This window comes from Leptonotus elevatus, chromosome 1 (genome assembly GCF_054856555.1).
Source record: "Leptonotus elevatus isolate MCC_2025b chromosome 1, RoL_Lele_1.0, whole genome shotgun sequence".
Taxonomy (NCBI): domain Eukaryota; kingdom Metazoa; phylum Chordata; class Actinopteri; order Syngnathiformes; family Syngnathidae; genus Leptonotus; species Leptonotus elevatus.
In genome coordinates, this window is record NC_141239.1 from 21767788 (window position 1) to 21791003 (window position 23216).

General features: G+C 40.5%; 1 protein-coding gene across 7 annotated transcripts in view; it reads left to right on the plus strand.

Annotated features, from left to right (window-relative positions):
* The window catches only part of adgrl2b.1 (adhesion G protein-coupled receptor L2b, tandem duplicate 1), a 157526-nt gene that overhangs the window by 58756 nt on the left and 75554 nt on the right, over positions 1 to 23216 (plus strand). For all 7 annotated transcript variants that reach the window (XM_086084063.1, XM_086084080.1, XM_086084070.1 and 4 more), the window contains exons 3-5: positions 6909 to 7122; positions 16496 to 16605; positions 21968 to 22768. In XM_086084063.1, coding sequence (XP_085940189.1) covers positions 6909 to 7122; positions 16496 to 16605; positions 21968 to 22768 — 1125 coding nt within the window. The remainder of the gene's footprint in view (positions 1 to 6908; positions 7123 to 16495; positions 16606 to 21967; positions 22769 to 23216) is intronic.

The following is a 23216-nucleotide window of genomic DNA, read 5'->3' on the forward strand; positions in this document are numbered from 1 at the left end:
ACCATGGCCATGTTGCAACAAGCTCTTTTCCCCAGTGTTTTGAACAGGTTTGTGAATAATGATGAAACTTTGCTATATTCTAATGCTAATTGCCGCAAAACAGAAACGGATACAAATATATTTTAGTTTTCCTGATGAAAGAAGAGACTCTAATCTTTCGTTTGGTAGGCTCCATGTTTTTATAGCAATAGAACACAATATTCTGTGGGCCTTGCAAAATCAGTCAAAATCCAGTAAAACAGCCAGGAGTGAAGGGGGTTGCTTCAGTGTGAAGGGCTGGGAGTGAATGAGTTAATGAAATAATCAGTCACTGTTCAGTTTTATGATTTTGAATTGTCAATTGATAATGGAAAGAATGAATAATACTGTACATGGAATCTTGAGTTGAGCTCGGTCTGAAATTGACAAATTTGTTCCCTTTCAACAATAGGCTGTTTTCTCAACAGCATTTGAATTCGGTAACGTCACGATGTAAACATCACAGAAGACAGCGCCGCATCGAACCCCAAATGGACCGGATGGATTTGTAAATAGCAGGTTTCTATTTTGGAATCCTCCTATCGCAATCTAGAGTGTCTGATAGCAGTCGTCTGGGAAAGGGAGGGTGCGGCTGAGGCTATTGTGGTCTTGTCTGACACTGCCTTTAGATACAATTCCCAACAAGACAGGCCCGAAGCGGACGGATTTAAGTGTCACGAGAAATGCTAGCAAAAGCTCTACCACTACTCTGTGAGTGTTTGGCCGCATGTCGACACGCTTGAAATGAAATGGGAGATATTGTGTTGTTGGTATTTGAAAAGCAGGTGTTGTTTTTGTCCCAAATCTCCTCGCTCATCTCACACCCTGCCACTGGGCGTCATTCACATGTGGCAAGCGTTCGTGCATGGCACTGCCTGTAGACTTCTCGCAAATATGGGTTGTTTGGCTATTGCATGGTGTGTGGATTGTGAGGTGTAAGACTTCCACTACAATCGGGCCAAATTTGAGCATATCAGCAAAAGATATCTGTTAGTTTAAATTATTATCCTGAGTGATTATCCTTTGTGTAAGGAAGACTTTTTTTCACTCCAGTATGCTCGAACTTGCTCTGTATTTAACAATGGCAAATGTGTATGGTCAACACAGATATGCGCCAAGCCATGAGCTCTCTGAATGTGATGTGCGTGGTTGTGTTTTGGATACTTTGTTGCTTCTGCTAAGTGGTTAGCACTCTCACAGGTTTTCTTCTACCTGCTTTTGGTGCTTTGATAGGGTTTCGAGCAACTTTTTTCTAAACGAGGACTTTGATTGACTTTACATTGCTTTACATTTACATTAGCTCAACAATTAGCTGCCATATGTGAAAGACAGTAAGCAAACTACAGTGTTAAATATGTGTCATGGTTGTCATGGCTAGCAGCATTAAAAACTAGCTAGCAATATTAAAAACAAAACTAGTGCGGAATAAAATAAAAAAGAATAAAAATATTGATGGAAAGAAGATTCAAGCTGTTGATGTTTCATGGGTATGTTGGTGTTCAAATAAAGTAATCAGTTTTGCGGTTTGTTCCCCCATTGCACCCAATGTGAACCAAACCTGAATTTAAAATCAAGGTATGTACCAAATCATGTTTTTGGTGTTACCGTTATACTCTTATGGCTTATATTACATTATTGCTTTTTTTTTTTTCTTCCTTGGTTTGACATTGAACTTGTGTCTTGAAATATTGACAGATGTCACAGAAATGGATTATGTTTGTGCGTCGAAGTACCGCCACATATTTGAGTTGCTGCTACTTTGTTCCCCTACTATCAAGAATTTATTCATATTCGTCCTACTTTTTTCATTCCCGTCGGAAATCTCCATTCCAAAAGAAAAAAAATATGTACTCCCTGACCGCTCCGGATATAGGATTATAGAGGCATTCCCGGGCCGTTGGAGGCCAAGCTTGACTCTCAGATCTCCTCTTGGGCTCCCAGTATTATTTTGAAGCAAACAACATAAAAAGACAAACAATCTTCAAGTGCCCCCGCTGCGGCCGCGGCGGGGGCGCTCTTATTTGACTAAAGGCTACACCCTCCTTTATGCCCGCAAAAGAGAGTGTCTCCGTCAAAGGAACAATGGGGGCCAGACGCGGGGAAAAACGGGGAACATTTGCATGCAGCTGTTTGCCGTTTCCAAGACCACAAAGGCCAATCAAAAAGGAAGCTTAATGGGGGATGACAAGCATCAAGCAATGCCTCTACGCTCCGTCTGTGTCAGTCCTCGCCACTCTGTCTAACTTCTAAAAACTGTCCCACTTTCTTTCTTTTTTTAACATTCCGCTCTTTCTTGTATATCCTTAGGCGATTAGGCTTAAAAGGTCCGCCATGACTCCGCCCAGGATGAACTTCGAGATAGAAATACGCAGTACGGTCCGGTGGCCGCACTGGCCAAATGGCAATATTTCGACATTCATTATCCTTTCATTTCACCTACGGGTGTTTTAAACGACCCACGGTGCCACGGGATATTTGAGATGCGCCCATCTGAGCTGCTGAGCCACTTCCAATTTCAAGGGTGTTGATAGAAAACAAAATATGTATTAGGTGGGAGGATTTTCAGTAGTGAATTATAGTCTGTCAACTGAAGACGTTAGGGGGGGGAAAAAGAAATCCCTGAATGAAACGTAGTGAGGAGCGTTCCCGGGCCTGGCTTGGCTCTGTCGAGCTCAATAGAAGGCTTAGCAGGCAGGTCAGAGGGAGGAATCTGAAAAGCTACTTTGCCCACAGCCACTCGCTGACCAGAATGCCTGATAAGGCTTCATGTCAACAGGGCCACAAATAGGGATCACAGCCAATTATAGCCAAGGCAAAAGTGGTTGCCATGGCGATTAGACAAAACGTTCTCTGAAGCAGTATTCAATTCCATCACTGATTGTATAAATTCATGTTAATCTGGGCTACAGATAAAGATCGTCCAACCACTTTATTTTCATTCTTCCGCCTACACATAGGGATTATGGATATGGACGTTTTCCCTTTGCAGTCATCTTGATAGCATTTCCCCTCATAGCTTTTGTCACCTGTCGTCATCCAAAATTGAGTAGTCAAACAAAACGCCAGATGAAAAGATGTTCATTCGTCACTGGGATGCCGGAATTTTGCGCGCATCATCTTGCCCACCTTTTATGAAGTGTCAGTGAACTGGAACGCAGACAACCGGAAAGCTGTGAGAACTCGAGTTAAACATTACTTCCACAAAAGGAATGGCTGGAAATGTGGAAAACCTCTACCAAAGTCATATTTTCACAAATCTTAATACCCAACCAACCAAACAAGTGAGGTGAAAGGAACAACTCTCACCTTTTCACACTTATTTCCACATTTCTGCAAATAGTCACCAATAAAAAAACTGTTATCGAAATATGGCAAGAAGCCAGGCAGACTGAGCAGAACATCGTGCAACTCCCCTGGAACATAAACATGGACATAACCCAACATAAAGGAGCAATCACCGGTCAAGTTCTGCTGGTTTAAGCCACAGTCTCTACTTCATGTAGGATCATCTATTTTACTGCATAGAGAAGTCATGTACAACAAGTTCCGCACCACTTAATAAACTTGACAGACTGTTTTCCTGTGCTGCTGTTTTGGGTAGTAAGCAGTCCCAGCAGTTAACTATTGAATGTATATGGGTGAACAATAGCGTGCAATAATTACAGTTAGGAAATGGAGCGCGTTTATTTGTTCAAATGGATGCACCCAGGCGACTAATTAGGACATTGTTGTCCAACCTTAACTGAGCCAATGCACATACTGTAACTTATTTTAGAAAAAGCTCACTGCACATGACCAAGCAAAAATATCACCCAAAAATATACACACTGAAATAATGATTGTCTTGTCTCACTTTAGTTACACATTTACTTAGTAAAGTAGTTCTCCAAACTTATTTGAACTCTGCTGCTAACAAAATCAGAAGCACCTACCCACCACTTTTTAGCTCATCTTACAATGTTGCAAACGAGTTCCTTAGGCAGCAGTGAAGATGATGACTTTTCTCGCGTTACATGGAGACAGTGTCAATAACGACTTTGCTATTTGCCATTGTCATTTTATTTTGCTTTAAATTCCCATTTCACGTGAAACTCTTAATATACCGCCAACCAAAGGCGTGCCACAAATCATCAATCCTTTGCATTTGGCCAATGGCTCCTTCTTTAAAATAACATGCATGTCAATGCGAGTGGATTCTGCTTAGCTCCGCTGTTTATCACCTCATTAGGAGACGTTGGCAGAGCCGAACAGTACGTGGGGAGCTGCGGGGTCAGTCCATCTATCCCAATAACAACCACAATTACCCGCAGCGTCCGCAGAACCCGGGCGGGATGGCGGCTGATAAAACTCAAGTGGAGTCAGCGGCTTAACCGCCAAGACTAATGATCACCACGCCTGCCATTCCTCACGGAGGGACTGACGGGTTTATCACAGCAGCCAAGGAAGGAATGCATTTCACAGGGTATTAAAATTCGAAAGGGGATCCGTCGCACGGGGGAACGTACGTCATCTGCCTTTGTGACCTCTTTTCACCGAGCTGTCCACTCGCCATGTGACACATCCATCAGCGCTCGAAGGCAAGACGGCAACGCTGTCGTAAACGGGGGCCCGGCTATTGATTAGCTCATGCCTCACCCACGTGGATCATTCTGGTCAGAGGCTATCGGTGCATCAATTAGGGGGAGGTTTCTCGCCATCTGAAGGACAAATTGATTCTCCCTCATCTTGGTTTCATTAACGACGTTCTTGTTGACCTGTACTTGAACAAGTACTGACAGATTTGGCATCAGAATGTAATGCATGTATAATCATGCTTCTTTTTTTTTAACAATCTTGTTGTTAATTTCAAGGTGCAATTATGAGCCAAAAACAGTAAAAATATTTCTTTGGACATACACTGATCTTATATCCTAAAAAGCTCTTTTTGACCATATTTCTTCAAATAGTGTACCGCACTCTTAACTATTTCACTCCCAGCCATTTTCACTGAAGCAATTCCCTTTGCTCCCGGCTGCTTTACTAGATTTTGCCCACAGAGTATTGTGTTCTATTGCTATAAATGCATGGAATCTACCAAAATAAAGATTGGTCTAAAGTATATTTGTATCAGTTTCCGTTTTGCAGCAATTAACATTAGAATAAGCTAAGTTTCATAAATATTCACATTCCTGATTAAAACACTGGGAGAAAGAGCTTGTTGCAACAAGTCCCTGGCTGATCTCTTATACTCTGCTGCCACCTGCTGGCCGGTTTTTGTAGTAACTACCATCGCTTTAAGCCACCTCTTCATGTCAGAAGCTGCATCAAAGCCTTCTGTATGCTCTTGCATAAAAAAAACATGTATAAATACATTTTTGGGAGTGAAGGACAAAGTATTAAAAAACTCCCATACGCTGTGCTCTGGCAAATGAGTGTGCTGTGAGAGATCAGGTGTGCCACAAGAAATTATCAAATTTCATCTAATTGGTATGAAAGCTGTTGTATTATTTATTTACGAGGACACAGTTTCCGTGCTGCTGTTTTGGTTAGCGACAGTCAGCAAATGGGCTCAGAAGCTAACTCTATTAAGTGAGACATTTCCTAATGAGGTGATAAAAATCGAAGTGAAGTGAATCTACTCGCCTTTATGGGTTTTTTTTTGTTTGTTTTTTTAGAAACATTGGCCTCCTTCCACGACAAGCGTGTTGTCTGTCGCCGCTGCAGCTTTAACGTTATATTTTCCAACATGTAAGTTTTGCAGGCGTATGGTTTTGTCACGGTGACAGGCAGAATAGTGTCTAGCCTTTTGGAGAGGAATTTCAAGTCGGAGTCACTTGGAAACTTTGAGCGTTTCAAGCTACGCTAATTGCGTCGGGCTGCGGCTGTCAAAAGCGTGAGGGTAATTAGAGTGAGGGGGCAAAAGGAACCCGGGGTGGTAAGTGCTCCTACGTGACAAAGCTCGGGTTAGCCAATGGGGCTGCACGAAAGGTAGCAGAGTGAAGGAAGGGCTAATTAGGAGCGAGAGAAAATACCGACGCCGGCTGCCCCCTCGGGGGGCCCACAATTGCAGCAAACAGCGGCGATTATTGACAGTTCGCGCAGCTCTCTGCTTGCACTCCGTAAATGGAACTCATTTACATGTTCTACTTAGACGCTACCTAATTGTTTTTTTTCTTCTTCTCAGAGTTGCAGACAGCTGCATTTTTTAAAAACTTTGGATCATTTCAACCCCAGATAATAGATTTGCTATTCCCTTTTTTTTCTCACATCTTTTCTTCTCTCTCTCTATAGCCCACTCTCTCTTTGTGAAATGGCGTTTTATTATTCAGAAAAGAGAATACTCCGTAATAGCCAATTTCACTCTAATGTCCTGGAAGGAGGGTCATTTTTGCAATGAAAAAGCTCATTTTCTCCCCCGCTTAGTGCACTTATTTGGCCACACTGACATCCTCGCGTTTTTTCATGTATGGATTTTTTGTCGTGTGTGGACTCCACTTTCAACTGACTACCCAATTAAAAAATATATGTTTTTAGACTCTGTTCTTCATGTATTTTTGGTCTTTTCTCGTCATTTTGCTTTGCAGAGCAAACAAAAACAAACAAACCCTCACTCTTGAAGTCCAAGGTTAGCAATCGATGCTCTCTTAAGGGATGCCGTCTTACTGCGCTTCTATTTACTCAACATTTTATGAGGTTACCCTTAGCCTCCAGGGACTTTGATTTTGATCTTTTAGCCAATAAATAATTTGTTCTTCCCTTATGCCTGCATTGCTTTCAGTGACCGAAATGTCGCGGTAAGCACTGGACTGCTGTCGCCTATTTATTTTTATGCATTTATTTTTCACCACATGGTTTGAGGTTGACGCAGTAGCCGAGGTTGTAAATATTTTTTTCTTTCTGTTTCCTGTCAGGGTTCAGCCGAGCCGCCCTGCCCTTCGGCCTGGTCCGGCGGGAGCTCTCGTGCGAGGGCTACGCCATCGACCTACGCTGCCCCGGCAGTGATGTCATCATGATCGAGACGGCTAACTACGGTCGGACTGACGACAAGATCTGCGATGCTGATCCGTTCCAGATGGAGAACGTCAACTGCTACCTCCCTGACGCTTACAAGATTATATCACAAAGGTGCGTGAGAGGAGACGGGTGGAGTTTGACATTGAAAAATGTTTTGCCCCTCAATATAGCGGATATTTTATCCACATAACACAACACATTTCTTTCTTCCATCATCTAGTTGGATCGCTACAGGAAACGTATTTTTAAGGTGTCTGTCTTGTCCTGTCTTGTTTTTAACAATACTTGACACTGAAACTCTTTCACACAGAGATCTTGCAAAAAGCCAAATCCGAGCCATAATAGAAGATCCAGTGTTTTAATCTTTAACGCAAAACCAAAGTCATTTCCTATTTGCAGTGCAGAAAGCAAGCAGGTCTTGTAAAGGCACACTTGGGTGAGTTTGGTGTGGCGAAAATCCCATCTCTGGGATGTACGAGAACAGAGATTGTGAGTGCCATAAATGTTCATCTGGATGAAAAGATTGATAGGATATGAGAAAATTCCTTCTACGTGCCAATTGAGATGTCATGGTAGCGTAAAAAGTTTAAAGTTGAGGAATTTCATACCTTGAAATTGGAATCAGGCCTCTTCCAGTTCCATTCCATTGGATGTGCTCCATCAAGGCGGGCTTGTTGTCATCAAAATACACATCGACGTCTGACCTAAATTTGTTGTAAATTTGCGACACCATAAATGTGCTCATCAATAAATATGCAAATTAAGTGCAGAATTTAAAAAAGGCTTAAAATTTACAAAAAAAAATTTAACGCTTGGAGGAGGTGGATTTTTCAGTGTATCAATAAAAAGGAAGAATGTAAATTTTGGCTATGGAAAAAGTTTTGCGTATAAATAAAGTCAGATATGGATGGCGGGGGGACGAAGAAATATAAATATTTCTGGAATTAATAAAAGAAGCGACCATTAATGTTTTGTTAACAGTCAGCCAAGTGTCTTCTGGCAGATAGACATTATCATATGATGTCATCTCATGGCGCAGTCTCCTCTCTTATATCCGAACAATAAAAACTGAATGGAAACTGGCATAAGTCACATACTCGCTTAGCATATTTTCATTAAATTAGCTTAAAAATTCAAACCATTTGGATGGAAACCCCATTATTTTTTCTTAGCTTTACCCATCCCACACTCTTTCAACACCTTTATACTCATTAAAACACACTTGTGAATATTCCTTAGCGTCTGTTCGCACTCTCTTGCTAACAGAGTTCTCCAAAGAGGCAGAACATACTTTTTTTTTTCTCACTTTTTGTTTATCACGCCCGGTTAAGTTTACTGTAAAACCAGCACAAAAAAAAAGAGAGTTAATCATAACATGTTCAACCAAACAGTATAGTTTCATCTAAATTCTGCTAGCTTAATGCTAATGTAGCACTGCTAACATATAATGTGAAATGCCATTGACAGCATAACAAATTAGCATAGGTGTACGTAATTCTAAACCTTAAAAAACCACACAGAGCATCAACACAAACAGAGCATACAACAATTCGTAAATATATTCTCAAACAATGAAGAGGTTTCATCTAGTTTTTGTTGTTCAGCACGCTGCATTTCTATAGTAACTCTAAATTCAGACTTGCCTGTAAACTTTAAAAATCCTGAAAAATTATCTCTTAAAAAATATGCTTATATTGTTTAATTTGAAGTTGTTGATGATTCATGTGTTCCGTCAATTTAAACACGGCCGTATCAGTTGTGCGTCACTTGAAATGTACATGGAAATAGACCTTCGATATCCACTGCTACACATTGCGGTTATCTACAACCGTTCATTTGTGGTGTCTGACGATTGCGTTCAAATTCTTTCCCCACCAAAACTGATGGGGATTAATTCTAGACAGGCAGGAATTGACATCCCTTTGCAGCATGCTGCCACCGCCGTTTGAGTTATTAAAATTAGTGCAACTCCCACAGACTGTGTGTGAGTCACCCAAAAGCCTCCTAATTCTCCATCTGGGGCGCCCGGCTTGCTTTGTTCAAACACTTGTACGGCATTGAAGTGGCTGTGCCTCAGGTAGCAGGCAATGCTCATCACGCCGCCTTTCATCCCGCTTACCCTCTCACAGGATGTTGTCTCTCTGTCAAGCGGCAGCAGCGGCAACACTTCACTGCGCTCGCCACCCCCAGAGGTGTGTGGATTTTTAAAGGCCAGCGGATGAACTATTCATAAATAGTAACCAGCAAAGTTCAGCTTGTACGCACCGAGCGCCGTCCTCTTCAGCTCAATTCTCGCTATCTACCACCTTTCGTCATGACAGCGAACCATCGCTCGGAAATAGATCCGGGACCCGCCGTCTCATCCTATCCTTCTCAATTTACATCACGAGTCCCTGCTACTGACGGCATCTGCACACACCCCACCACGGGTCGGCCGCTGCCCGCCACGGCACACACCTCATCTGTCGACGGGTTAAACTCCCCGCTCCGCTTCAAAACGATATCGCTGACGAAATCTCCCTCGGGAGCTCGTGAGCGACGGCAAGAAGCAACTATCCGGATTTATTGCGACGATTGAGATCGTCAGGATCAGAGGGAGTGACCGTAATTACGGCTGATGCGATGACAACAGCCCAAAAAGCTTCGCTCCACTTTATTTGAGCTTCCTTGGAGCTTTGCAGAACAAAGAATACGAACTAAAACAAAGAAATGTTGAGAGGGACACACATACCAAAATTTAAGTCAAATTTGAGCATTTTCCATTCCTTGCTTTCAAAGTCAGCAAAAGCCTGATAATGACACGTCGCTGAATGATTAACCCGAGCGATTATCCTGTTGTGTGGGGTGTGTTTAGATAGTTTTTTTCCCCCTTCTACGATCTGATCTCAATACATCCAGGGTCATCAATTGTAAATAATAAATGTGTTCAATAGTGCTGCAATGATTTTTATTATTTTTATTCAGTTTGAACGTGAGTTGAATTTAGTGGATATAAATACAAAACTAAATTAGCTTATGATTAGCCCTGAATAAACTCGAATCACTTACTTATTGTACTTTTCCTGAAAATCTGAAACATTTTATTTGATCAAAAATATTAAATGGTAAATGAAGTGCACTTAAATAGCGCCTTATCATCATCATATGTTTACTAAGCGTATTCGTTTGTCTCGTTCAAACATATTCGATTGTCTAAGCCTACAATGGCCGTTGATGCAGCATACTAACCGCACAGAAAGGTTTTTCAAATAACTTACTTAATGCTCCAGGATCCCGCGCCGTCACCCTTGTGTTTTTCTTTGGTTCCATCCCATTTTAAATTCATGAACATCATGAGGACTCGCTATTATAGCTTTGTATTTGATAGTGCTACTAGCGAATGCTAACCTAGCCAATGGTATTGCGAAGTGAGTTTGTTTCTAAGGTCTGCCAGCATCCGCCTTTGCAAACTCCCTTGCGTCTATTGTTAAGTGCATTCTGATAACTGGGTCAATTTGACTCTGTTATTGCACATTTGGTGGCGTCTTAAAAAAAAAAAATACTGGATAGCTTAGCTTGCACGCTACTTAAAAAATAAAATTAAAAGGGAATTACCGTATCGGGAGGAGTGAGTCTTGCTCTATGTTTTATTAGATAGGGCCTTCCTGTTGCTGTCGCTCGTAGGGCCGCCATCTTCCGTGTATTTGGCTCCAATAATTTAATTAGAACTCTTTTATTTGTTTAGCGATTTTAACGTGGATTGTTTTGCTTCAAACATAAGACATGTAGCGATGCTAATTTTCTCCCTTTTCAGTCTAAAGAGACCACAAACAAACCCTAAGAAGCATCTTAGTAGTGGTGAATGCCGTTGGAGTCCGTCAACAATATGTGTCCGTGCGGAAACACGAAATATTGGTTCAGGCAACTTCTAGGTGCCGCAAATATGAAAAATTAAAAATAGCTTCGATGCATGCATTTTTGCGTCGACCAATTTTTGTGGTCGACCCAACCGACTTGGTCGACTTTTTTCCCAGCCCTGGTGTTGTAGTGTGAATCGTTTATTTTGGTTGGCTCTCAGCATCATGGTATTAAAATGACAGCTCTAAAATGATCTTTAAAAAAAATAAAAAATCTTTGGGTGAATATAAACATTTCCCCCATTGAACATATAGAACACTTGAGACAGAAGAAATGTGTACCATGTTAAGTTTCAATAAAGATTCTTCTTAGTAAGTCACAGTGTTCCATCACTGGTGAGCTATTTTTAGTACAGACCTGTGGGCTACTCCTATTGTCCTTGGGACTAACTAGTAAAAATGAAAGAGAGAAATTACACAATGCCACAGGGACTCTGGAATTTACAAAAGAAGACCAAACAATAGTAATAGAAGAAGCTAGACTAACTGTTAACAGTCAGAGTCCGTGGATTAGACTGACCACACGGTTCACCGCACAAAGGATTTGGATTTGGAACTGAAAATTGAATAGGTTCAACATTTACGATTGTCAGGCCTGACTATTTTCGAGCAGATAAGAGAGATAAAATCACTCTTGGCACATCCCAAGCCACAAGCTAATCGCTCAGGATAACCTTTTAGACACATCCGGCCTTTGCTGACTTGGATCAGAAAGTGGGGGCACATGCTAACATTCCTCCTGATTGTTGGTATGTGTGTGCCCTGCTTAAAAGTATTCCTAAGAGCCCATTTTCCACAAAAGTCAAGTGGTTGGTCCAAATGCAGTAGACAATCAAAACCATCCAGGCAAGTCATAGTCAGGTTTTGAGCAATTCTTTCACAACAAACTCACCCAAGCCTGTCTTTATGGACCTTGTTTTTTGTGCAGTGTGAACAGAAAAGCATTCAATTGTTCAACATTTTAAATAATTCATCAATGAAGAGCATTCCATTACTTTTATCCACATTTTCTCAGCTGTGGCCCAGCAATAAAATGATCCGCAAAACCAAATAGTGTGTGTGAGCATTTTCTAATGCCGTCAGGTATTTGCCACGTCTTCTCTGACCCACTCATAAAGTAGCTGAATAAATCCTTCTCTGCCTGGTCAGAGGTGCAAAAAGACAGGAGATTGAAAAGGTGTTTTTTTTATTTTTCTTTCTCCCACCACGAGAATGAGCTCAATGAAATGGAGCTGCAATCACATGCAACAGCAGCCAAGTAGGAAGAACCCTTAGTTCAAAAGTGAACATTTTTTATGCCTTGAAATTAGCAATTAATAATATTTCACCAGGCAAGCCGTGTAACACAGCAGCAGATATTACAAGTAATAAAGTGACGAGCTGTACTTATAGGAAGTAGGCATTCAAGCAGCTTGATCATGGCGGGGTATTTTATTTGTATAGCTCTACATCAGATGTTTTGTCCACCTATAACTTGTCCCAGTGCATCAAATAACCTCCCAAATGTTCTATTCAACGAGCTTAAACCAGTATGAATGGATTGTGAACCTTCCAGTACACTATAGAGGAGTCTCTCAAGTTGAACGATTACACACAGAAATGATGCGAGACGGCCAAATCCTTTACGTCAACATAGGAAATGTCAACATCTTGAAAGATAATGAGGTCAAGAACGTGACCGGCTTGAATTTGTGTTGGACTTTTAACTCTTTTCTTGCCAAACATTATCCAAAAAGACAACCTCTAAAGTGCCAGCCGATTTCCAACAATTCACTCATCTTTCAAGGCAAACAGAATATTGTGTTCTATGACTACATAAACAAAAGATTGGATTCCATTATTTCATTAGAGAAAAAAGTATGTTTCTACCTTATTCCGTTCTTTAGTAATCACCATTTGAAAATAGGTCATTTGAGTGACATTGTGCGAAAATGAGAAAACAAGCTTTTTGTGAAAAGAAAATTTTTCTGCACAACAGTGACTTGGACACTAATTTGATTTAATGTGACAAATGCTTTGCTCATTCACGTCATCCTTGAAAACGTTCTATTTCCCTAAGATCCACCATGTTTTCATGTAATTTGATTCTCCCGGGACCCCATTGAAAAGAGATACAATGCTGCCACCTGCTTGTCATAGTTAGTAGGTGTTTTGGGATTTCACAACCCCATTAACAAAGCAGCGCTGCCCATTGAGGGGAAAAACAACAACATAGTTGACGTCAATTGACGTTATTGGCGGTTTACAGTGGGCGTGTCCTTAACGTAAATTGACGTTTTTGGCGGTAAAAGTGTTAACATGTTGTAAGAGGCCGAAAATATCAAGTATAGTATAAAGTTATTTGGCATTTTTTTTATATTTTTCCCAAATTGTTGTCAACGTGAATGATAATGTCTGGTAAAGTCAGTACAGATCATTGACAGCATTTCTTAAATTCTATTCCAAATTGCACAATTCTACAAAAGTCTTTTAAAAAAAACACCTTAAAGTTGATCAACAATACATTGCCATTCCAGCGCGTCAATCAAGATGTTCTCAGAGGGAAGCTTATTGCAACAAAAAGACTGGAGGAGTCACAGAAAGACATATAAGTAAATGAAAATTATGATTAAAAAGTGCAAAAAGTACTGAGCAGTTTAGAGACGGTCAAATTAAGTTCACCTCTAGCGCATTTTAGGTAAGGAAAGCCGAATGACTATCCCATCGTTTTCTGAGCAACATAAGTCTCTTTAACGCAAAAGTAGCATGTTTGGAAAATTTGTCTTGGCTTTTATATCCTGTACATCCATACATACAGTACATCCAGCATATAAAAGCAACCATTTGCCCTTTGTGTTACATGTTGTACAAAACGGTCCCATTATGATGCCTGTTGAATGACTAACGACTCTTTTAAACATTCCCTCCAATGTTTAAATGTCCGGCTTACTTGGCGGCTGCTGACCTTGTGAAATATTCATCTCGACCTCACAATTTTTTTTCCCAAGTGTGTGCGCCTCACTTGCCCGCATTATCCCCCCACCATCCCTCTGCCTCAAATGAACTCGTTTGAAGTGCAAACATCGACCCCCCCCCCCCCCCATGCCCACCATTCCTCTTTTTCCAACTCCCTCTGCCTCCTAACTTGAACTTTACTTGCACCCAGAAACATTTGCAAAAACAGGCAAACTTTTACAATTGGCCCAGCACGGTATTGCCGAGCTCTTCTCCCATTGATGTGTTTTCTGCACACGAGCAGGGGGAGCGTCTCCGCTCGTCTGTTACATGTCACAGCCACCTGCCTTGTGATGCTTTAACGAATGTCTTCCCTCTCCATAGACGCAGATGTTAGCGGAAATGCCACCGCTAATACCTGACATGCCTTTAGCTGCTGTTTTTCATGAGCGCTCACCTTGCTATCTACGCACTTATGCACACGACAGCCCTTCTGCAGTGCTGCCTCTAAGTTTCCCAGTGACATCAGTCATTGTTTACAGTGATGCAAATACCCTTTTATTTTGTTTAACTCATTTGCTCCCAAAAACGTAAAAAAAAAAATATATATGTTTATGCTAGAGCTTTGATGCAGCCTCTGACCTGAAGAGGTCGCTTAAAGCAATGGTAGTTATTACAAAATGGCCAGCAGGAGACAGCAGAGTATAAGAGATCAACCCGGACAATGTTGCAACAAGCTCTTTTCCCCAGTGTTTTGAACAAGTTTATAAATAATGATAAAACTTAGCGATATTCTAATGCTAATTACTGCAAAACGGAAACACATACAAATATACTTTTTTCCTGATGAAAGAAGAGACTCTAATCTTTCTTTTGATAGCTTCCATGTTTTTATAGCAATAGAACACAATATTCTGTGGCCCTTGCAAAATCAGTCAAACTCCAATAAAACAGCCGGGAGCAACGGGGATTGCTTCAGTGAAAATGGCTGGGCGTGAATGAGTTAATTACTATATTTGCGTAAGCATACATTTTCTATACTACTTCATTAGACAAGTCAAGGGCAGATTCTAAGGGCAGAACCCCAAAGTTCAGAACACATGGGCAGATGTGCTAACCAAAAGTCCAATACAAGAATGAATTCAACAATTAATGTGATGTAAAATGTTAAAACACGCACACATTAAACTAGGGTGACCAGTCTCGTTTTTAAGCCTTGCGTCCCGTATCACGGCGGATTTCGCCAAACTCATTGTTTTGTCCTGAAATTATTCAGGTCCCGTCCCGCCATCCCGTTTTTTTTTTTGCCATGTGTAAGTCAATCACACAGTTGTCATAGTGATTTATACGATAACCCCATTAAAAGCTAATTTAACTGTTATATTTCTTATTATTTACTTCCAACTTCACATTTAAATTTTCATTCGTATCCGCCTCTAATCGGTAGCAGGCGTTGACCAGAACTGGAACTACTTCCTGCCTTCGCATCTAAGAATCATAGGAAATGTAGTCCTACTATCCACTGCGGTCGCTATTCATCAGTCAGACAACGCAAGCTGCCCTTTCTAGCGGTATATTTCCAAATATACAATGTGTGACTGGCGCAAGTTAAATGGCATAGCCAGCTTCCAATAGCTGTGAGGACAGAGCATAACATTTTATATAATGGTGAGTGCATTGCCTTGTTGCACTGTTGAACTGTCAACCAAGATAGCATTTAGGATTAATGATCATCTGTCACTATCACGTCTTCTTCTATGCCACTGTCATCCCTTCAGAAAAAGTTTGACAGAACGCTAACTGCCTTCCCATGACAAGCTAATCGTCGCTAATGGTCATTCCTGTAAATCCTCACAAAACAGATGGACTCAAATGTACGAAATCAGTCACATAAAATCTGAATCAGTCCTTTGTTCACAATAAAACAAGAGAGCAACACTTTGGGATAAAAGGTTTATCAGAAAGCGTTAGCTATTAGCCTAGCTAGCAGCTATTGTGAGAAGCTAACACAGGAGTCTCCTTGTTGAACACCAACAAACAGACTCACTTAAATGTACAGCAGCAGTCACAGAATATCCAACCAAAGTGTTATTTGTTAATGAAAAGCAGCTCCATGCAAAAGAACAAAACCTTCTGCAAAAAATAAAGTTTTGTACAGCTTAGCTAGCTAGTGGGTATTGAGAAGCGTAACACGGCAATCTTCACTCTGTTCCTTCTTGTTGAACATCAACAAACCGACTGAAACAAATATAACACACCAGTCACAGAATATCCACTCACAGAATTATTTTGTTTCCACAAAACTACTCCGCACAAGGAACAAAGCTTTTGGGAAAGAAAGTTTTGCAGAAAGCTACCTCGCTAGTTAGTGCGAGAGCAGTCTGCATTTCCTTCTCATCAAACATCGGCAAACACGCAAATGCTCGGCACCAGCCACACAAGATCTTAATCAAGTCACATCCTTTGTTTACAAAAATCTCCTACCGGCTGAGAGTTCTGTCGGGTCCATGTCAAATTTTAGGGCGCAGAAACTTGAAGGTAGCACCGTATGTCGTCCTAATGACGAGCGAACGCCACCCACGACCGCCGCCTGTGCCTACTGATCTCTCTGCGGGTGATGACATCTGTGGTCAATCTTGTTTTATTCCCTCTAGGTGCAACAACCGTACGCAGTGTGTGGTTGTCACTGGCTCCGATGTCTTTCCTGATCCATGCCCCGGCACCTACAAGTACTTAGAGGTCCAGTATGAGTGTGTTCCCTATAGTAAGTATCACCACCATGATAAATGACGTTGTTACTGTTGCTGTTGTTTTTGTTGTGTGCTATTTTGTATCACACGGCTGTCGTAGAGTACACCGTAACAATTTATGTGTTAGGGCGCCAACGTGTCAAGCTGATGTAATTTTATGGCAATTATTGGCAATGGCTCGCCAGGGATGACTGCGCCAATATGTAACGGGGGGGGGGGGGGGGGGGGGTAATCCACTCAAGTCGCAGATTGTTTAGGTGGTGCTAAATATATTATAGCTTCATTTCAGCTTGAAACTGCTAGTTTCTCCAGGGTGTATTAAATGTAAACGTAAATATATTTGTTAGTTTTAATGAAGTCAACTTTTTTATATGAAAAATACTTAATAATTCTTAATGTATTTTCAATAAAAGGTTTACTGTCATGATATGGAATTTAGGTATTTTTGTGGTAATCAAGATCATTATTTACAAATGATTCTTTTTTTTAATTGTTTTATTTCATTTTTATCAGTGACTTTATAATTATGCATGTATTTGTTTAATTAATTTAATTCACTTAAAATATTTTAATGTTCTAAGCAATAAGTCGTTTTTACATTTATTTCTAGTGTTTGTTTTGCATTGTAATTGTGTATTTGTTCTGTTGTGTCAGTACAGCTAACTGTAAATATATATATTTTTAATTCATTTAAAATATTTTTTAAATAATTATAAAAAAAATTATGTAATATTGTATTATATTTTAATTGTGCCCCCCACCTCCCCCCCTCCCATAGTGTTGGCATAACCAGATGCAAATCTAGATTTAAATTTAATGAATTATATATTTTTGACATAAAAAATTATATATTTTAGTTATGTAATCGTATTTTTTAAATATGATGTATATTGTGTAAACTTACTACTTACTGCAGTTGACTGTTTTAATTTATCACGATATTTGCATATACAAACAATTATATGCACCTTTTTAAATAGTAAATTGTTTCATTAAAAAAAATTTATTCGTATGTGAATAAGAATTTCTTAGCATTTAATGCTACATTTGAAAAAGACAACACATTCATTCTGCCTTGTGGGATTTGCACAGCTTAAATCTTTTAATTGTTGCCATTACTGTAAGAAGAGAAAGCTACCGCGCTAACTTCTACTGTGTTGTCTAAGGATAGAAGTAAGAGATAATTCCATACCTTGGTGAATAAAACGACATGCTATATTTGGGATGTCACTTTTATTTTGCCGGATTTCCATTTCAAATGTAACCGTTCAATTCACTTTAGTAGCTGTTTGAGTTCTAAACGGCGTCTGCGTTTATGAAGAGCGTAAATCCGCCTTAAAAGCTTGTTTGAGACAAGTTTATTAGAGCGTAGCCCAGGTTCACGTGCGTCCCTGTGAAAGTGCTTTGCGTTGATGAATTGTAAACACATGCGAGAAATACTCATTTTTCGTGTGCAGTTTCCCTTTTCTTTCAAACAGACCTCCCTTTCACCTCCTGCCACTAACCTCCTCTGCTGTCTAACCTGCAATTTTTCACGCAGCCGTTCCACCGCCCAGCAGCTCTGTCTTGCCGTAACGTTCTGCGCCATGGTCCCATTTATTATTTTTTTTTAAAGCTTGTATCATTAGCACCGTGCTTTTAGACACGCATCTATTCGAATCCTTTTTTGTCGCCAGTTTGAGAAATAATATGTGCATGTCTGTTCATTAACTAACATCTTGGTTTTCTTTTCCTTAGCTCCTCCACCCCTAAAAAGCAGCCAGTGTGCGGTTCATGTCACGGTCGCCTCTCTCATAGCTAATTCTCTCCTTGTACCTGCCAGATGACTCATGATAACCTTTCTCTCCCTATTTTACTCCTTTTTTTCCCTTTCTTTTACACCGCCTGAAATAGAAGTGGAGCAAAAAGGTAAATAAGTGGCCCAGTCCACCGCCACTAACCTCCTTCCACCTTCCTTTCCCTGTCTTCTCCTTGTTCTGTGGTGTTGAGTACAGCCACCCCCGCCTACACACACACACACACACACCTCCCACGGACAAATCCTAAACTCATAGGAGGATTGTTTGCACATATGGACTCCCAAATTTTTCAATGATGAATCAATGGAGCTTTTTTTTTTTTTTGCGACCTGAAACACAATTACAAAAACAGATGGTTGGGTGCTGATTTTTCCAGGGTCTCTGGATTTGACATTTTATGAACCCTTGAAAAATGAGTGTTTGTATATTTCCTGCTATTTACAGGGTTCACAGGGTAGTTTGTATGATGAAACTTTGAAATGATAACATTTGATAGATCATTATCATTCGATCCTAAAGGGCTTTCTAATTTTGCCTTGTCAGCTTCCGATTGGGGCTCATTTCGGCTTTTTTTCCTCTTGTTGGACTTTGCCAAAGTGCTGTTCAGTGTTGGGCTTGGTTGCCTGAGGCTATTTAACGGTCTTGTCATGAAATAGACAATCCACCAATTTTGGGTGTTCAAGGACCCCCTTCATTTGCTATGATATGAATATCTAAGACGTAAAGGCACTCAAAAAGCAGCAAACCTCCCTTAATCCTGTATTTAGTTAGCTTGACCCAACTTGCACAGTATATATACTGTAGCACATGACGTGAACTTGCAGTGATGGCTGGTCGACTATCAGAACAAGAATCGCCCAAGCATCAAACAGCTGAAGTTGTCTATACGGGACCGTGGTCATGTGCTTGCTCAGCCATCAGTGCTTCCTGTTGTTCCCAAAGATGTGGCGACAACAATCACGCCGCTGCCGCCATTGTTCTTTTCCCTCTGCCTCCATTTTCATCTGCTTTGCTGCCGTTGATGACATGTCCGTTTTTCTCACAAAAACGTAAAGCCTTATTATTTTTGGTCCATGCATGTGTGAGGCAAGTAAACTCTTCTTGTGATATTTGACGTCAGACACCGGCCCCTTTCACACAGCCACTAATGGCATATTAGTGCATTAATGGTGTAAAGATAGAAATGGCGTCTATTCGCTTGTCTTTCAGGTAGAAGTTATCAAAGCGGGATATTGCAAGTGCATGTTTACACAGTCATTGCGGCTTCGTACATTTAGATCATTAGATGACTTGGGTCTACCAAATTTCACAAAGCTTGGTGAAACTAGAGTAATGGGCAAATTTTTCATTGTGAAAAAATGAAATAAAAATCTGCACACTTTGACTTTATGCCCCGTCAAGTTTATTATTGTGAACAAAAATGTACAAAATAACGAAAGCTAAAATTGAAGAAGAAAAAATGTTAACGAAAAAAAGCAAATGCTTTAAAAAAATTAAAAGTCAAGCTAACTGAACCTAGATCTTATATTTATATGTCCAAGTAAAAGTATAATATAGTGAGAATGTCTTTTGTTTTCATCTTTGTTAATTAATATCATACAGGAGCTTTCGAGGTTCGTTTTAAATGCATTTGTTTCTGTATTGGCTGTCCGTACAAGAGAAGTAAAGTCAAACATTCGTTTGAAAATTGTAGTTTACTTCATTGCACAATACTTAGTAACGTTTTTCTTTTACCTTGCATTCAATAAATATTCCATATATTAAAAAAAAAACTACAATTAAAACTAAAACTAATAAAAACTAAATAAAATAAAACTTTTTTGAAAATATAAAAACCTGCTCTAAAAACGCATTAAAACAAACTGAATTTTAAAATCAAGAGTTAAAATAAAAACTAACTACAGTGTTCCCTTGTTTCCCGCTAGGGTTAGGTTCCAAAAAATACCCACAATAAATGTAATCTGCGAAGTAGTTAGCTTTATGTTTTGCATTTATTATAAATGTTTTAAGGCTCTAAAAACCCTCACCACAGTTTATACACTTTTCTCATCAAACCATTTACATTTTCCTCACATTTATCTCGTTTAAAAACATTCTCAATGGTTAAGCCTTCATAAATTTTGTAAAATAGGTACATTATTGTTAAAAAAAAATGCATGTATAATTGCACTAAAAAAAATCCGCGAAAGAGCGCCGCCGCAAAAAGTGAACCGCGTTATAGTGAGGGAACACTGTATAATGAAAAATCCAAAACTATTATAACTCTGTGACCTGCCAACATTCCAGTGGGCATTAGCACTAAAAGCTTCATTTTAGCATCCACCATCTGTCTCAAATGACTGCTTACGACGATCGGAGCCCCATCAAGTCTTTCTCTGTACCGTTTATCCTCACGAGGGTTGCCGGCATGCTGAAGCTTATCCAAACTGTCTTTGGGCAAGCGAAACTGGTCGCTAGCCAATCGATTGGTGCTCATTTGGGCAAATTCCATCGTAGCCATTGAAATTAAGAAAAATGGCTGCTTTGAAACAAAATGGACGACTACTTGTTCAATTTCGGGAGTTTTCGAGACTTTTTCATGCGTCATTTTATGTTATGATTAATATGTCCACCACATTTTGCGCGCTTAGGGGAAACTAGTTTCAGGACAATTTTTCTTATTTTTCATGGTGAACCTCCGCCTACATTCAGTGGCATGAGCACACACAAAAAAGGAGTGATAGATCGATTTGGGTTTTTTTCAAGGTCGATACCGATGCTGATTATTAGTAGTCAAGGAAGCCAATAACCAATATTTCAAGCCAATATTAATTTGCAGTAAAAGAGAAAATAATATTGTCGAGGCAGACAACTTCTAGGGTCATCAGCATGTGTTAAGGTAAATTAAAAACTAAGTCATTAGTTATTTAAAGTTTTCTACTGTAAATACAGTTTTCCATAATTTCAACATAATTTCCAAATTTTTTATTTTATTTATTTTTTAAATAAAAAGTGTTAGGGTTTTCCTAGTGTCAGCATAATTTTTTGTAAAGTGGAAATTAAAATCGATTCATAAATGCAAAGTTCCCTGTATCTCACTGAGCGACAAATGCATGAGAGTGTAGCTAATTTGGGGTTTTCGTAAAGTACGACAAGTAAAAACTGCCTGTGAATATCTTACAAATCCTGATGAAAACCTTACATTCGCTACGTTCGCAAGCATTCACCACTGAGTGATACCAGTTTATCAGCCTTCGGATTCGTAAAAAGGCCGATAATCAGTCTATCCCTACAAAAAAAGCTTCAAATTTGCATCACACATCTGTTTATAATACGTGTTTCTGATTGGGGCTCAGTTGGGGGCCACATTAGATGGCCAGTTTGAAAGGGGCTACAGGTTGATATTAGAGACAGCACATCAATATATTTGTGTTGTCTTTGGTTCTTAGGATTCTTAACTTTTGCCACCTTATTTTGTTCTGTTAAGATATATCAAGATTCCTCCAAATTTATAGAATCTTTACTATACAGCAGCTAAAGTGATGGGACTGCTTCCTGAGTGTCACTAGCCTCACTTTGGTCTTCTCTCTTCCACTAGTTTTCATTTGTCCCGGGACTCTGAAGGGCATCGGCGACGCCACCTTCCTGTACGAGGCGGAGCAGCAGGCGGGGTCGTGGTGCAGAGACCCGCTGCAAGCCGGGGACAAGGTCTTCTTCATGCCCTGGACGCCGTACCGCACGGACACCCTTATCGAGTACGCCTCCCTGGAGGACTTCCAAAACAACCGGCAGACCACCACGTACAAATTGCCCCACCGGGTAGACGGCACGGGTTTTGTGGCCTATGACGGCGCCATCTTCTTCAACAAAGAGCGCACGCGAAATATCGTCAAGTTCGACCTGCGCACACGGATCAAAAGCGGTGAGGCCATCGTCAACAACGCCAACTACCACGACACGTCGCCGTACCGCTGGGGCGGCAAGACGGACATCGACCTGGCGGTTGACGAGAGGGGCTTGTGGGTAATTTACGCCACGGAGCAGAACAACGGCCGCATCGTGGTGAGCCAGCTCAACCCGTACACGTTGCGCTTCGAGGCCACGTGGGACACGGCCTACGACAAGCGCTCGGCCTCCAACGCCTTCATGGTATGCGGCGTGCTCCACGTGGTGCGTTCCGCCTACGAGGAAAGCGAGAGCGACGGCGGGGGCAGCCAGATCGACTACATCTACAACACCAAGCTGAACCAAGGCGAGTACACGGACATCGGTTTCCCCAACCAGTACCAGTACATCACGGCCGTGGATTACAACCCCAGGGATAACCAGCTGTACGTGTGGAATAACTTTTACATCATCCGCTACGATCTCGACTTCACGCCGCCGGATCCCGTTGAAGGTGAGGGTTTTGTACTTGATTGTTTTAGTTGTTTTTTTTCTTCTTCTTTTTTCTGGAGGTCCAGAAACAGCAATATAACTCAGATTGTTATTTCTGGATAAATGTCTGAGGTCGGCATACCTACAGTATGTCTGCTCCAAGAGGTCAAAGGGAAATGGCTGTTTTTTGGTTTCATTTCCAAAATCTGAAACCAGGGGTGTCCAAACTTTTTCCGCATACATAATCAAAGGATGCCAGGACATCTTTAACTAATTCAAACCCCAAAACGTATAAATAGATTTTTTAATGCTTTGTCCTTCACTTCCCAAAACTTATTTATACGTTTATGTTTTGTTTGTTTTTTATGCTAGAGCATACAGAATTCTCTTCTGACATGAAGAGGTTGCTTAAAGCAATGGTAGTTATTACAAAAACGGCCAACAGGTGGCAGCAGAGTATAAGAGATCAG